At 36.9% G+C, this 17,897-nt stretch overlaps 1 protein-coding gene across 7 annotated transcripts in view; it reads right to left on the minus strand.

Annotated features, from left to right (window-relative positions):
• LRP1B (LDL receptor related protein 1B) overlaps nt 1-17,897 on the minus strand; it is a 1,334,345-nt gene that overhangs the window by 298,999 nt on the left and 1,017,449 nt on the right. For all 7 annotated transcript variants that reach the window (XM_075117809.1, XM_075117811.1, XM_075117812.1 and 4 more), the window contains 2 exons: nt 7,280-7,472; nt 6,609-6,734 (listed from right to left, as the gene is read on the minus strand). In XM_075117809.1, coding sequence (XP_074973910.1) covers nt 6,609-6,734; nt 7,280-7,472 — 319 coding nt within the window. The remainder of the gene's footprint in view (nt 1-6,608; nt 6,735-7,279; nt 7,473-17,897) is intronic.

The following is a 17,897-nucleotide window of genomic DNA, read 5'->3' on the forward strand; positions in this document are numbered from 1 at the left end:
ATCCTAGGTTGCACGCTTCATTTTAAAAACACAACTAACAACAAATGTTTGTGTCATGCCAGCCCTTGTATTCACCACTATATTAATTAACATATGTTAAAACCTAACCTACAAAATTAAATGTAGACATACCCATTGTGTCTATCTTTTAGATTGTAAGCTCATTGGACATTGTAATGGGGTGAATCTGGCCCTTCGAGGCCCCCTGCTGGAAATCAAGCAGTCCTACCACACCCAACCCTAGGAAAGAGCAGGAGTGGTGGGTCCTCCAGGCTGCCTAGAGGGGCTGCGGGGAAACAGCCAATCAGAGAGAGGCTGTAGGGAGCAGCCAATCAGAACCCAGCGGGATCATATAAAAGGAGCTGCTGGACAGAGCAGATTAGTCACTGGCTGGACCCTGGGCAGCAAGGACAGGTACAGGAGTTGCAATACCTGGACAGAGCAGTTGTTTGCTGGAGCCAAAGGAGCAAGGAAGGTGCCCTGGTTGATAACTGGGACTCAAGCAAGACTTCAGCCTTGAGATAAGTGTGCAGCTGAAAGTGCTGGGGCTAAGAAGGGAAGTGGCCCATGGAAACACAGCAGCAAATAGCTACAGGGATGCAGCTGGTGGCTGCTACTTATAGGGTCCCAGAGTTGGAACCCAGAGTACTGGGTAGGCCCAGGTTACCCCTCCTGGCCCCCACAGGCAGAGTGGCCTAACCCCAGAGAAGGGAGCTTAGTGAAGCTCAGAGAAGGGGGCAGAAGGTCAGCATTTAATTGAACTGTGTTAACACCCAAAGGGGATTAAACTGAACTGGAGAGCTGGGGTCAGGAAGGCACACTACAGAGTGAAGAGTCACTAGGGAGTGACCCTGGGGCACTGCTCCTTAACAAAGCAGTACCATTGGAAGCTAGCCCAGGAAGGGCTGAGGGACAGTTTGGAAGATAGCCCATGAGGGGCTGAGGCTAATGGATCGGGACATTACAGAAGGCACCATGAGAGGCCCTCTTGGACGTGTGCCTTGGAAGGGGTCTGTTTTGGCTCAAACTGTATGTGACTCAGTTGGAGGTCCGAATCACTGAAAACCTGCTCGAGAATTTTAACTATCAACAGGGGTCACAGCAAGCAGAGCAAAGCTGAGAGAGTGCAGGTGCAGAGACACCTGGCAGGGGCACTCATGTGAGGTGAGTGGCCCCATCACAGACAGAGGTTGTCTTTCTTTTAGGGTATGGTACAGTAATGAGGACAGTGCTGGTGCTAACCAAATAAAAACAAATAATTTTAATTAGTTCCAGATGAGGTGAAACTAACCAAAGACTGTGATAGTTTTCCTAATGTGTGGTTATGCATCTAGGCAAATTAGAGGCACTGATTTTGCTGAGGCTTCTAATTATTTTTATAACTCTGGGTTTGGCTCAGTTTTCCTCTCTCCTTTCCCTCACCAGCCCGTCATGAAATATCCCATGATGCATATTTTAATCTCTTAATGGAAGTGTTGAAATGCGTTGTGCCTCCTGGGTATTATTAATAACTCAAGATCTCTTCAATTGAGCACAGCCAAAAACTAAAGGAAAAACACCTTTATCACTATCCACCAGACGCTGCAACTAAAATCCCCAATAATATTTTATGGCTCTACGCAAATGTTCCATCTGTAAACAAACATACTCTGCAGTGGTCAGGCAGATAATGTTCTACTTCTGCAGCTGAAGTGAAGTGATGGCCTGCAAAATTATCGCAGAAAATCAGTTGTTTACACCATACGGAGTACATCTGTATCTGCCACAAATCAACCACAGAAATGTGAAGTGTGAGCATGTTTTTAATCTGTTTACCAGAGGCAATAATGTAGTTATCATTTCAAAGGAAAATGTGTATGTATGTGTAACCTCTTGATTTCTGCTTTCTCTCACATATATTGACTTATCATTAGATTAATTAGCAACAGCAGTTGGGATAGTATTGCAGCATTTAAAACAATAATTTAATTGCTTTTGAACTTCATTAGAGCACACTTATTTTATAGGTATTGGTCTAAATGACTGAATTGTTGCTGAATGATTTTTTTAAATCCTGGGAGGTAAAGTACAAAAAGCTTATTTTGAGGAGGGGAAGGAGTTGGGTGAAGTGGTGATAACAATATGAAGATATTACCCTAATTCATGTTTTCCTACTGCTATAGTTCTGGTTGTTTTCATATCAGTCCCATTGTTTCATTCTAGAAGGAACAGAACTCTGTACTATAGAAGATGAACCAGTCTGATTTGAAAGAATATTTCTATTTAGCTCCAATGTGAAGATAATTATGAAGTAAGAAGTGATGCACTGAAAACATGGATTCTGGATCAGGATAAAATCTGGACTATTCAGGATGGCAGTTTCGGTCGGAAATAACAACAAAAAAACCTTACAGGTCTATCGGACATTGAAGTTGAGAAACTCATGAGTCCTCCAAAGATTAGTTATGTGCATCTTAAAACATTTCATATGCCTTTCTTCCCCCATTTCTTATTATGTAGAAATATTATTATTATTATTATTTATTTAGGATCCTGGGAATTACCATGCTGAATCAGACTCAGGGTCCACCTGGTTCTGTTCAATATCTTCATCAATGATTTAGATAATGGCATACAGAGTACACTTATAAAGTTCGTGGACAATACCAAGCGGGGAGGGGGTTGCAAGTGCTTTAGGGGGATTAAAATTCAAAATGATCTGGAGAAACTAGAGAAATGGTCTGAAGTAAATAGGATGAAATTCAATAGGGACAAATGCAAAGTACTCCATTTAGGAAGGAACAATCAGTTGCACACATACAAATTGGGAAATGACTGCTTAGGAAGAAGTATTGTGGAAAGAGATCTGGGGGTCATAATTGACCACAAGCTAAGTATGAGTCAACAGTGTAACACTGTTGCAAAAAAAGCAAACTTCATTTTGGGATGTATTAGCAGGAGTATTGTAAGCAAGACACGAAGTAATTTTTCCACTCTACTCCACTCTGATTAGGCCTCCACTGTAGTATTGTGTTCAGTTCTGGGCACCACATTTCAGGAAAATTGTGGACAAATTGGAAAGTCCAGAGAAGAGTGGAAAGTCCAGAGAAGAGCAACAAAAATGATTAAAGGTCTAGAAAACATGACCTATGAAGGAAGATTAAAAAAAACTGGGTTTGTTTAGTCTGGAAAAGAGAAAACTGAGAAGGGACATGAGAACAGTTTCCAAGTACTGTATTTAAAAGATTGTTACAAGGAGGAGGAAGAAAAATTGTTTTTCTTAACCTCTTAGGATAGGACAAGAAGCAATAGGCCTAATTTGCAGCAAGGGAGGTTTAGGTTGGACATTAGGAAAAACTTCCTATCAGGGTGGTTAAACACTGGAATGAATTGCCTGGGAATTGGAGATTTGGAGATTTTTAAGAGCAGGTTAGACAAACACCTGTCAGGAATGGTCTAGATATTTAGTCCTGCCAGGGGACTGGATTAGATGACCTCTTGAGGTCCCTTCCAGTTCTAGCATTCTAATCTAGTATCCTGTTTCTGACAGTGTTCAACACCAGATGCTTCAGTGGAAGGTACAGGAAACACACAGTAAGCAGATGCTGTATAATCTTTCCACTTTAAAATCTCATCCTAATCCCTAATAGCTAGTGATTGGGTTAAACCCTGAAGCATCAGGATTTTATCCATTCCAACATTTTTTTTTTGCATAGTCTATAACTCTGGATATTCTTGTTATCCATATAAACATCCAATTTTTCTTTGAATCTTACCAAATTCTTGACTTCAGTATCTTGTGAAATAAGTTCCACAATCTAATTATGCACCAAGTGAAAAAGTATTTCCTTTTATCAGTTTTGAATTACCTACATTTCAATGTAAATGACTGTCCCTTTGTTCTTGTGTTTTGTGGGTGGGTGGGTGGGTATGTGAGAAGGAATAGAAGGTCCTGATCTCCCTTCTTTATATACTTATATACATACATATGTCCCCTCTTATCTGTCTCCTTTCTAAGGTAAACAATCCCAATATTTTCAGTCTGTCTTCATATGAAAGATTTTCCAGTGATCATTCTCATCACCGTTCTCTGAACCCCCTCTAATTCTGCAATATATTTTCTCATATGGGGTGACCAGCAGTTAACAGTTTTCTAGATTGAAACATAGCGACTCATATAATGACACTACAGTATTTTTGTAAGCCTAAAGTTAAGATTGCTTATTTTTCACATAACATGAGGACCTTGCATGAGGAGGCACAAGGCATACATTGAAGCTGTGCCAATTAAGGATTATAATGCTTTTGGGACATATAAATGCCATGCCATGCTCCAGACTTAATTATATTGGAGAATTTATTGCAAACCAGCTGTATGACCCATTTTCTCTCTCTCTCTCTCTCAGTTCTGAACCGTAGGTCATTACCAATACTTTTAGGGCTACACAAGACACGTGCTTCTTTACGTAGTTACTGATGTCTTAATTAACATTTTCAGGAAATACTGCAAATACAATCTCAATTGATCACTACTGGCATTGATTTCACAGCTAGACTAAAATCTGCTGCTCAGTAAGTGTTACAGGTTTAATTAACATCTTTGTTACCACTACAAATCATCTGTACAACTCATTATATCTCAATTATATAGCCAGTTAGAAGTGATTTTGCAGAAAGGCCTCCAAATCTAATGCACATTAACGGTGCATTACTTGACTTTAGATCAACTGTATCTACCCTGTTATGAAAGAAAAGTTTTAATTTCCATCCTACTACATAATTAAATACAAGCAAAAAGGATTTATGTTATTTTAAGGACCTTTTCATAATAAAATATAAAGGACCAGCTTTAAACCACAGTGTACCATGTGCATGTGCTGGGTGTGGGGGAAAAGGATGCGGAGGATGTAGGGCTGATCTGCAATAATTTATTAATACTGTATGTGACTGGTTATTGACATAGCTACTGTATGGCTACATTGGGTTACGGGAATGTTTACTGTATGCATATATTGCCTTATTTTAATAACAGGCTGTTAACAAAAAGACAACATAGTTGATCCAGATAAAATACCTCCTGTTAAACAGATCAAGCGGTTAAGGGACAACACCTGAGCTATTAGATGTAAAGCTAATTCCAGATTCTGGCTAGTTGTTATGCCAAGGCTGGGAGTCTAAAGATCAAAAGTACACCAATGGTTAAAGTAGCTCTCTAGAGAAAAGATGGGAAGTTGTCAGGGGCTGTTCATGAGGAACAGGCTGATACAGATACAGGTCCAGCGGAGAGACCCTGAAGCAGTTGGGCCTTCCTAAACTTCACGGGGATGATAAGCCTGAGGAAAGATAGAAGTGAACATGGACTGTTTTCAGTTTTTAATTTTTTTTCTTTAATGCTGCACTGCCGTCCTATAGTTAAGATTCAGCAATACTTCGTTTTAAGAGAGCTGTGTGGTCAAAGGCTCAAGGCCTAATACCTGAGGGGGTGCACTCAGAGAGACATGAGAGGGGCTGCTAACCTGGTAACCATGACAAAGGAATCGAATTACAGTGGGGCGAGTTGGAGGATTTCTGGCTAATTCAGACATAAGGAGTGGCATGTACTCCACTCCAAATCAGGCCAGCCTTGCTTGCTGATGGGGCTGGGAGGAAGAGGGGGCAGAGGATGTCAATACTCCACATTCTGAATGAGACTGGTCCCCGAAGCAGGGACCCAAGATGGCCCCTCTCCCAGCCTGCACAAGACGAAGAACATTAGGGATGTGGGAGGGGTAAGAGCAAGACAATTATACTATCCACCCTCAAAATCAAATATCAGAACCAGATTAATGCAAAGGGTGCACATATGTGCTGCATCCTTTCAGATCACTAGTTGCTACTTCTCCTCACATTCACACCAGTTCAGCACCAGGTACAATATGGCCAGTAATAGCCACAATGGATCTCCAGTGAATCTTCAATTACTTTATAAAAGATTTAGCTCTCTATCCTCTTCCTCACATTATTTTGTGTCACGGGGTGTCCAGTAGAGAACTAGAAAGATGTCTGTGGACAATGGCTTTGAAATAATTGATTTATATCACCTTTCATCCTAAAGGGTCCCAAACAGAGTACAAACTTATATACAAATTTATATACAACTATATAAAAGGAATAATTTAAGCAACACCCCTGCATGTTGGAATCTGACAGCTGTTTAACAAATTATAACAATGCTACACATTTTAGGACAGGAAGTGAAGAATACTGTACCCAACTGACAAAAAAAAAAAAAATCAGGGAATTGAAATAGACTATAATTAGTCAAGTTGGAATTTGGCCAGGACACTAAGGTTAACATTGTTACTCTTACAGAAGGCTGCATGGGATCTTTATTGGATAGAAATGTCAAAACTTTAGTTGTACATTCAAAAGATGTCATCTCCATTAGCACAGTTCCCTCTAAAATCATTCTGGGGCATTGCTTAAGACTGGGAGAAGAAAGACACTTACTGAAGGACTAATGTTACTTCCTACAATAAACTGTAGAGGTCTCAAATCCATGTAACGGGTTGGCCCAAACCAATTTTGTTTGTGAGATCTGACGGGACCACACCACGGGGGGGATCACTACATCGACTAATATTACTTACTCACACATCTGTTGTCATCTATCAGCATTCGATCCCCCCTACATGAACAGTTCACTCGACCATCAGGAGTCAGAAGGCATAAGTCATGACAGCCTCCATTCATTTGTGCACAGGGAGACAGTTCACCTGAAAAATAAAGAACTTTTGTATTATCAAGTTAATAAAAACAGGCCATCTTCTATTAACTTTGTGATATCTGCTTCAATGCTTAGTATTATTTGAAAGATCAGACTTCAATGCAGTTCAGTCTCCTGGGTAAATGTGTTATGGGTCACTGATACATTGACAGATTTCTAATAAAAGTCTCTGTATATACCAGTTAGGTAGGAATGCCATGATGCCAGAGAGGTTACTGTATTTAATAAGATGGAGCTACTTTTAGCACAGGTATAAAACAATTAAATGAAATATCTGGAAATGACGAATATTTGCAAAGAATCTACTAAGTACTTTTCCATTCTGAATGCTAAATCCAGAAAATATACATAGTATTCCAAGAAAAATTAATTTCTTTGGAAAAGGTGTGTTCTCTATTTTTTAGTTAATATTCCACATAGTGAAAAGAAGAGGTTATGAAATGCCATAACACATAATTTGACGAAAGCTAATATAAATTTCTGAAAGCAACTATATATAATTAAGAGCCCATTATATTTTGTTTTGTAACTTACAACTGTTAGTATCATTGGCAACAGCAATGATACCCATTGGCTGATGTGGTATATCAGATCGAAGAACTTTTGTATCTCCTCCTGTATATTTATTGGAGCGAAGAATAGCTCGTCTCACCCAGTCTGACCAAAAGATATAGTCATTATATACAGCCAGGCTGAGAAAAGTGCCTGGTCCAGACTTGACAATTACCTGAAGTACAGAAATACATAAGAAAAACATTTAGATGGCAATCTAATGTAGATTTATTTACTTACTCAACCAACCTGTATTTTAATAATAACTGAGGGAAAGGAGACCAAGGCAGAGAATATTAGTAGACATTAAGGAAAGTAAAGCTAATTGGGAGACCTCAGTTAGAAGTTAGAACATATTATTTGAATAAAGGATGAGAGAGGGAGTGTTGTCTGGTGCTCTGAGTAGGGGATTAACACAAGCTCTGCACTGACTCACTGTGTCAACTTTGGACAAATCACTTATCACCCTGTACCTCAGTTTACCAATATCATAAAGCAGGAATAATACTACTTATCTACAGTAATTTATAAGTGTGTTGTGAGGTTTCACTTATCATTTATTTATTACTTCAAACATTTTAAAATGCAATTACAGCTTTGCTTTGCATGGTGCTTTGCATGCCTATTGCATAAAACAAAAACCATAGCATAAAAACATCCACCACAGCTCACATCCTCCTCAACTGCCTTATCAAAAAGGGGAAAAAAATAGATTCTGCAGCATGCCTGGAAGGCTAACAAATCTGAATTCTGGCTAACCAAGTTGGGGAATAAGTTTCAAAATTGAAGACTGCTCCCTGAGACCATCCTGTCAGGTGCTCTATCTCATTTATATTCAGGGAGATGCAGGCCAAGTTAATGAATGTTTGTAAAGTGTTTTGAGATTCCCAGATGAAATACGTCATATAAATGCAACAGAATATTACTAAATTACATTCCACTGTTCAAAACTTAGAGTTATTTAAAATATGGATTGTGGTTCACTTTACAGTATATTGTCAAAGACTTTGAACAAGTGGAAATATTATTCCCACAGATATAGTTTCTATTTGTTTTCATCTCATTCCAGATGATGACTTTCCTAAAAAAATAATAGAAAGACATGGGGCACTGCTTATTTGACAACACAGACACCAGTGGAGAATATAAAGAATGCAGTAAATATGAATTAAGATAATTTTATTTTCCTTATCGCTCAGAAACTCTACTAGATTAAATTCTAGCTGAAGAAGTAACCCCAAATTACATTATTTTCTTTGAGTGAACAATTATGGATTTTAAACTTTTAATGCTGCTATATGGATAAAATGGAAAAACAAATATATTATTTCAGAAAAAAGAAAAGGAGTACTAGTGGCACCTTAGAGACTAACCAATTTATTTGAGCATAAGCTTTCGTGAGCTACAGCTCACTTCATCGGATGCATGCAGTGGAAAATACAGTGAGGAGATTTATATACACACAGAACATGAAAAAATGAGTGTTATTATATACACTGTAAGAACACTTTCCTCACAGTGTGTACGATAACACTCATTTTTTCATGTTCTGTGTGTATATAAATCTCCTCACTGTATTTTCCACTGAATGCAGCCGATGAAGTGAGCTGTAGCTCACGAAAGCTCATGCTCAAGTAAATTGGTTAGTCTCTAAGGTGCCACTAGTCCTCCTTTTCTTTTTGCGAATATAGACTAACACGGCTGCTACTCTGAAACCTGTCATTATTTCAGAAAAAATGCATCTGTGCTCTGTGCTAATCACTTATAGAATAATGTATATATGAAAAGTATGTAACAATAATAATAAAATCTTATAAAATGATTGTTTTATAACAAAACACTTCCTGCCTCTGATGTGTAACATTTTCAATTCCTCAGTCATTCTTATAATACTTAGAAAAATCTTTGGACATGAGATAGATCTTCCAGAGTTCCCTAAAAGTCAAAGGAATTAAGCACTGTTAGGTCATGGGTGCATTCCAGAGACAAAGATTCCTTACTGAAAATGCACCCCAAGCAGTCCCTCCTATTCCAGTGGAAGGGTGGTTAGCTCAAGTGCCTCAGTCGACCTAACTGCTGTAGTGTTGCAGCAGGAGAAGGGCAGCTCCAAACCAACCTTCTGGGAAATCCCGATTGATTCATTTTATTTCATCCCCAGTTGCAGAATCTTTACAAAACTGACAGCCAGACTGACAACTTGGTTGAAGCCAACAGGCCATATTTACACAAAATTACAATAAATTTCTATCAGTTTGTATTCCTCATTGGTCATTTACAATGAAACAGACTGTGAGTACTTTTTAAAATATATGTTTTACTAACCATAAATCATGTTTTCTTGCTTGTTCTTCCTTCCCCATATTTCCTATTTCATTTTCTCTCCTTTACTTCTCTCACACCATTTCTTTTTTCTCCCTCTTTTACTCTCCATTAGATTTTTTCTTCTATTTCACCTATCATGTTTCCTCTGTTAACTAACACCTACTCTTGTCCCCTATGGTCTTAAATCCCTTCCCGTACATTCTGTCTTCTCCTGTCTCCCTCCAACTTCCATTCTTGAATCTTTCTTTTCTAGCTTCCTCCTCAACCCACTCATTGTTATCTCTCTTTGCCTCTCCATTTCCAAAGTACCCTCTCTTCCCCAATCATTCCTGTTCCCCCCACCTTTTTCTTGTTTCTCCACTCATCTTCAACAGCGGTTCTCCTCAAGGCTCAGGCTAATCATGTGTCTGAAAATGGAGATCCCTCTCCCTTGACAGCCAACTGCAAGCATTTTGATAGAAAAATTAGTTTGGACCTGGATATATCACCTTATACAAGGGTTGAAGTTCATTTAGTCTGTTCATTTGCTTCTGTACTTCTGCTAAGCAAAGTTAAAGGCCAATCAAACTTTGTAAATGAACTCAGCTGTAGACTGATAAAACTAGAAATTGAACTGAAACTAAAACTTTTATTGAGTGGTTGATATGCCAACATGAAATCCACTAAATTCCTTTTCCCCCTCTATATTAGACACATGTTAATAGTTAACAAATTCTGCACCTAAAAAGCATAATTAGCATTTTTAACAGTTATGGGTTTTCTGTCATCAAAAATTCAACTGTTCCACATGGTCATTTAACAATACAGCACAACTTTAAAACACCTTTTTCACGTGCATATATTTAGGAAAAAGCTTTAGAGATAAAATTGAACTGGGAAACACGCACTTCAAAATAAAAAATAAATAAATAAATATTGAATTTAAGAGAAAATCCCTAAAGGAACAACTATCAGAAACTTGCCAACATATAATTTCTTTAATCTAAGTAAATAATACCACCAGTATGCTAAAAGTTTTCAATAATCGTCAGACTCTCTGAGGTGGGATAGGAGAAAGCACAGACTCCAAAAGGAAGACAATGCTTTTCAGATCTTGAAAATATTTTGGAGTTCTTGACAGAACTTTTTCCAATTTTTCCACATCTTTTTTCAAGCATGGACACAAGGATGAGACACAGTGCTCCAGTAATGGTATCATTAATGCCACACCTAGAGGTAATATGATCTCCCTACTACTACACAATATTTCCATTTATATGGCTCGTTCAACCTCTAAGTTACAGCATCATACTGTTAGCTCCTGCTCAGCTGGTTGTCTATCCTGACTCATGAGTTTTCCTTGTTGTCACTGCATTCCAGGAGACAACCCCCCATCCTATTACTATGACCTACATTCTTTGTTCTTAGATGTCTGACCTTAGATTTAAATGGTTAAATACACATGTTGAAATAAGCCCTCCTTACCAAGTGATCCAGGTCAGCCCGTAAAACTAACCTCTCTCCATTGTTATTTACCACTTCAAAAAAATTTGTTTCATCTGCAAATTTTACCAGCAATGATTTTATATTTTCTTTCAGTTGCTGTTTGTTTTTGTGTGTGTGATCTATCAATTAACAGTTTTTAATTCACTTAATATGCGCTATCTTGATTTTGTATAGTGCTATTTTTTTTATATGCCGTTCAGGACTAAGTTAAATGCCTTACAGAAGTCTAAGTATTATGTCAGCAAGGTTACTTTTATCAATCAAACTTGTAATTTCATCCAAAGATTACATCAATTTTGGTTGATAAGACCTATTTTCCATAAAACCATGTTGATTGCCATTTATTATGCCACCATCCTTTAATTCTTTACTGATTGCACCCCATAATCAGTCTTTCTGATTATCCCAGGATCGATGTCAGGCTTACCAGCCAATAGTTACCCAGGTCATCCTGTTTACCCTTTTAAAATATTGGGGCAAAATTAGGTGCCCCCCCCTCCAGTTCAGTGGAACTTCCACAGTGTTCCAAGAATTGTTAAAAATCAACATCAGTTGGTCAGAGAGCTTGTTGGCCAATTCTTTTAATATTTTTGTACAAATTATTCATTACTTCTGATTTAAAAGTATTTATCTTTAATAGCTGCTGTTTAATATCCTCCCTAGTTATTGCTAGAACAGAGATTATCACTGTAAGATATTAATGCATCATCCTGCTTCTTCTCCAATACAGAACAAATATTTATTGAATATTTCTGCCTTTTCTACATCATGATTAACAGTTTTACCATCCTTACCTAGTATCAGATCTACACCATTGCAAGGTTTATTAGTTTCAGATATATTTAAGAATTCTTTCTTATTGTCTTTAACCTTATTGGCAACAGATTTTTAATTGACAACTTAAGCTTCCCGTATCAATTGCTTTTCCTAACTGCTGATTTGTACTCATTTCTATCGGCTCCCTCATTTTCCCATTTGTTATGGATCTATACAGAGACTGTTACTTTCACCTCCCCCCCCTTAACAGGTGGTGTTTTGGGTTGTTTTTTGTTTTGTTTTTGTAACCAAAGAAGCTTAGAGGTTATTTATTTATTTAATTTACTGAGATTCATAGATTCATTGATAGATTCATAGATATTTAGGTCAGAAGGGACCATTATGATCATCTAGTCTGACCTCCTGCACAACGCAGGCCACAGAATTTCACCTACCACTCCTGCAAAACACCTCACACCTATATCTGTGCTATTGAAGTCCTCAAATCGTAGTTTAAAGACTTCAAGGAGCAGAGAATCCTCCAGCAAGTGACCCGTGCCCCATGCTAAAGAGGAAGGCGAAAAACCTCGAGGGCCTCTTCCAATCTGCCCTGGAGGAAAATTCCTTCCCGACCCCAAATATGGCGATCAGCTAAACCCTGAGCATATGGGCAAGATTCATCAGCCAGATACCCAGGAAAGAATCTTCTGTAGTAACTCGGATCCCATCCCATCTAATATCCCATCACAGGCCATTGGGCCTATTTACCATGAATATTTAATTACCAAAACTATGTTATCCCATCATACCATCTCCTCCATAAACTTATCGAGTTTAATCTTAAAGCCAGATAGATCTTTTGCCCCCACTGCTTCCCTTGGAAGGCTATTCCAAAACTTCACTCCTCTGATGCTTAGAAACCTTTGTCTAATTTCAAGTCTAAATTTCCTGGTGGCCAGTTTATATCCATTTGTTCTTGTGTTCACATTGGTACTGAGCTTAAATAATTCCTCTCCCTCCCTGGTATTTATCCCTCTGATATATTTATAGAGAGCAATCATATCTCCCCTCAGCCTTCTTTTGGTTAGGCTAAACAAGCCAACCTCTTGGAGTCTCCTTTCATAAGACAGGTTTTCCATTCCTCGGATCATCCTAGTAGCCCTTCTCTATACGGTTCCAGTTTGACTTCATCCTTCTTAAACATGGGAGACCAGAACTGCACACAGTATTCCAGATGAGGTGTCACCAGTGCCTTATATAATGGTACTAACACCTCCTGATAGGTGTTACAGCTGATAGGGTAATGCCATTTTAATAATGATTTTTTCTATGATATGCTTCCCAGCTCATCAGAGTTGCATCTCTTGTAACATGGATCTATCCCAAATCTTCATAAGATCCATAATGTCTCTAACAGTTCTTATTTGAGTCTATAAAATTCCTTGAATAGAATTTAAAACCCAAAACCAAACAGAACAGGAGGGGGAGCCAGAGTCTTTTCTGCTATTGACTCGCGTTCTTCAATGAGAACTATATTTTGATTGATTTATATAAATCTTTTCACTAGATTGACTATAAAATATTTAAATTCAAAAGAATTCTGTAATTTGGATACTGCTGCTAATGCTTCATAGAGAAATAGAGCATTTTTAAAGCAGTACAGAAATGACAGTTCTTATTAAGATGTTAGTTAATCACAATCTCAGTTTTGTGAAGTCTTTACATTTTGAATTGTATTCACAAAATTGTTTCAATTGTTGCTTTTCATATACTTTTGGCAAGTATGTTTTGATTTCTTTTTCAAAAATGTATACTATATGCCAGATATATTTTAGATGTTGTAAGGTACTCAGCACAAGATAACTGGATGCTTTTCCATTGTAAGGAAAGAATTCATAACAGGTAATAATAGTCTGACAAATGTTTTAAAATTCTATTTAAAATTGTTCAAATGGAAACCAGAGATGAGTTCAACAATTCTATAAAATAATCAGAGACACAACTGATACTATATATTAGCTAAGGTCTGATAAGAATTTTCCCAAAAAAGATTTTAAAGATGGGAAAAGCTGGTAACAAAATAAATGTCTATAGTTCTATAGCATCTATCTCTCACTCAGTCTTTAAAGAAGGCTTTCTGAGAAGGATCAAAAGCAACATGAATAGAACATTTATCTTCCTGAATAAACTGAAAGGAAGAATTCTAGTCATATATGTGAGGAAAGAACGGGGTCTTTATTTTCACTAGACAACCTTTGACCTTTATAAGGAAGGACTGTAAGAACACATTTTGAAATTAAAAAAAGTTGTTTTAATCCATATGAGACAGAAAAGGTCATAGTGGGATAAATTTCCATGACATTGTTTATTGCATTTCTATAGTTCATCTCCAAGCTCAGTACAGCAGTCCATAAGAGATCTTGTAAGAAACAACAGTAGCTAATGTTTTACTCACTCCAGCTCCTTGTGAGTCTGGTTCAGAGCTCAGATATGAAGGGCTGTTTAGAGTTTCTTGTTTTCTGTGACAAAGACTAGATGTTGTAATCAGAAAGTTCAAGGAACTTTGGAAATGAGAAGTGAATGAGTATATGTTTCTAACAAAGCTCTCTTAGAGCCACTCACTCTTCTAAAGAGATTGAAGCCTATTAGAATAGGTGATCTACTGGTCCATATTAAAATCTGAACCCCACTATGAAAAAAAATAGCACTGTAGTAAATCCATACATTTTGTATGCCTCCTCAAAGACAGACAGTCTGAAATTATACAAGTAGTTTTTACTGACTGCATTTCATTACATATTTACATTAGTGAAATGTTTAGGTTAAGTAACCAAGGGCTCAAAAGTCAACAAATGCAAAGATAACACTGAACTTATAGCATTTACTATCTACACCAGCTGCAGTTTGGTTTTTACTTCATCTGAGCTAAGGATGGTCACAGGGTTCAAACCCTGATGTCAGCACATTCAATTGATTGTTACAGTTATACAATAGATTTGGTAATAAAAGAAAAACAAAGCAAAAAACTAACAGGAAATTGCTTACAAAAACGATGTTAAAAGATGTTCTGTGGAAAAAGACATGTGATAATTCAACTGAAGACTATCAAAATGCATATGTATAAGGGGCAGAATTCAAGTTGCCCAAACAACCTTAATACTGCCATTTCCTTTCATTTGATTGCTTTACTTTGCAAAATTAATAAAATTATTTTAAAACACTTTCTAATGTAAAACATAAGACCAATAATATTTTTTAAATACCACTCGTAAGATAATGGATTCTACAATGGATTCTAAAGTAACAGCAAGGAAGGAAAGGGATGAATTTTTGGAGCTGCAAGACACGGCAACCATGTTATCAAGGCTAAAGCACAAAGAGAGTAAAAACACAAAACTGTAGTAAAATGTGAAACTGAATCCCGGCAACATGATTCCTAATAGGAAAACAATAATGACAAACTTGGGGAAGTGGTCAGGAAAATCCCATTCTCACTAAAACTAATCTCAATATTGCAGTCTGAATGCCTGCCTAAACTCTAATACCACACACTGCCATGCAATATACTGTAATTTCCACCTCATTATGGCCACAATTGCACATGAGCATGCCCCCTTTTTGTACTGCTGCAAGTAAACATGCTGTTGAGACCTGTATCTGCTGTTCACTGCATTTCTGCAACTGAAGAGAGAGTGCACAGAATCTTCAGTTCTCACCCTCTCATATAAATAAATAAATAAATAAGAAAATTCAAAAATGAAAACTATATTAAACTGGAGTCAAGGCTTAAGTGTGTATCAGTAACATAAGGGTAAAAATATTACAGGGTTTTGTAATATTTCCAAAACCAAGCATTACACACCAAGGTATTTCAAAGTCAAAGTTACATTTAAAAGAAAACTAAAAATATTAAAAGTGTGAAAACATGCAGTTACAGCAGCCAAAGAATGTTAACTCTGCCCTGTAGTGATATGAGAGACAACAAAATCAAATGTCTTTGCAAAATCAGTTTGCTCTAATCTGGGTCTACAAAGTAACATGCACTAATCATCACTCTACTTTTATAGTATGGCATCATTTCTGTACCTTAATAGATTTGAAATTCTTTACAGTGTACACTTAACTGAATTTCTTGGACTTTTAATGTTTGGATTCTTGATAATCACAACACCTCCCTAGTGTGCTTTACTGTGGAAGTTACTGATGCATACACTATACATTAACTCCATCCTGATGTTGTCTTTTGTCTAAAAATAAACGGCTGATCAAACACTTCAGTTATTAGCAAACTGAAGTCAAACCTTCATCAGTGCTATTTCAGTAATGACCAGTTCTACTACTCTCACCTCAAAATCAAAATGCCAAATGCAGAAACAATTGTGTGTATTTTAATCACTAATATCAACCTATACAATACATGTACCCATGTCATTGACCAGTAAAGCTTCTATTAACTTCATGTTGTTTAAAATTTGCATTTGATATTTTTGTCTAAAACAATCTCAAAAAGGTGACATACTAAACACAACTCTGAACATTTTGTTTTTATTTTAAGAAACTACATTGATAGCATGTATACTACAAACTAACGGATTCATCAGTACCGGTGATATCTATTATATGTCTCCCCACATTCTTCATATCATTCCACTTATATGTTGTTCTTTACATACCAATACAAATTTATGTATGTTTTTAAATTACTTACACACATATAAACTACCTTCAGAGAATGTTAAAAAGCCCAGTGACTTAAACTAGGAAAAACTAGAATTAAGGTAGCTAATGCTTAATGCACCCCCCTTGTTTGAATGCATTATGACAGTCTTTAAAAACATTATCACATACTATTTTCCCACAGGATTAGGTAACTATGGAACCAATCCTGTAAATGTACACACAGAGTAAACGACTTCAGTGGAACTCTTCACAATGCTTAAATTTAAGCATGTGTTTAAATCAACCAGATTCTCCTAAAAAAAAACCCACAAAAGTGAGAGCCACAGAATTGATGTCAGTGGAACTATGACAATTTACATCAGCTGAAGATATGTCACATAAATTATATACACATAAATTAGGATATGCCTACTGAACTGACAACACCCTGAAGAATAAAGAATGCAAGGTGGCTAAAAGGCGAAGAGACATCTTACAAAAAGGATAGCCAGGAATACACATGGGATTAGGTTTGATATTTCTGATGTACTGTGTGACCTGGACTAGCATTTTTAAATAAGAAAAACAAAAATGTTGGACAACAGGCAATTATAGTAAGAAAATACTAAGTAGCTATGGCTTTCTTTAATCATCACTTCATAATAATAAAATAATAAAATATTTATATATATATCTATATCTCTCAGTCATCTGTCTCCGAAATGAATCAAGAATCTTTTGGATCAACATTAGAACCATTATCCAGAGTGAGAAAATTATCTTTATTCTTGAACTGGGAAACAAGAAGGATTTTTGCATTTTCATAGTCAAAAACTATACAATGCTTTTTGGTGGTCTTTACTTAACCCAAGATTAAACTAATATACTTCATTGCTTGTAAAGATAATAAGATAAAATAATATAATGAAGAAGACCAGGACTGAAACTGTATACAATCCCAAGGTGATAATTCTCATTTTATGAACTAAACAGCTTACATGCAGCGCTGACTACATATGGAGTCGTACAGTATTACTGTACAGAAGTACAGTGCTTCTGATTCTCATCACCCTTACAGAAACCTATACAATGTTGTAATTCCATGAAATTAACTGATATTACTCCTTATGTATGCTGGTGTAAGTGAAATCTCCATTGTTCTATGTGGGGCCCCAGACCTTATTTACTGCACAATATTCAAACCCTGCCCTGAAGAAAGAGCAATTAAATTCCTCATGGGCTTTTCTATGGCACTCATCACAACAGTATCTAAATGCTTCACAAAGATGAATATACTTATTTTTACGATAACCCTGTGATGTTAGGGAATATTATCCCCATTTTACAGATGAGGAACTGAGGAACAGAGAGATTAAGT

The sequence above is a fragment of the Caretta caretta genome, chromosome 11, assembly GCF_965140235.1.
Source record: "Caretta caretta isolate rCarCar2 chromosome 11, rCarCar1.hap1, whole genome shotgun sequence".
Classification (NCBI taxonomy): domain Eukaryota; kingdom Metazoa; phylum Chordata; order Testudines; family Cheloniidae; genus Caretta; species Caretta caretta.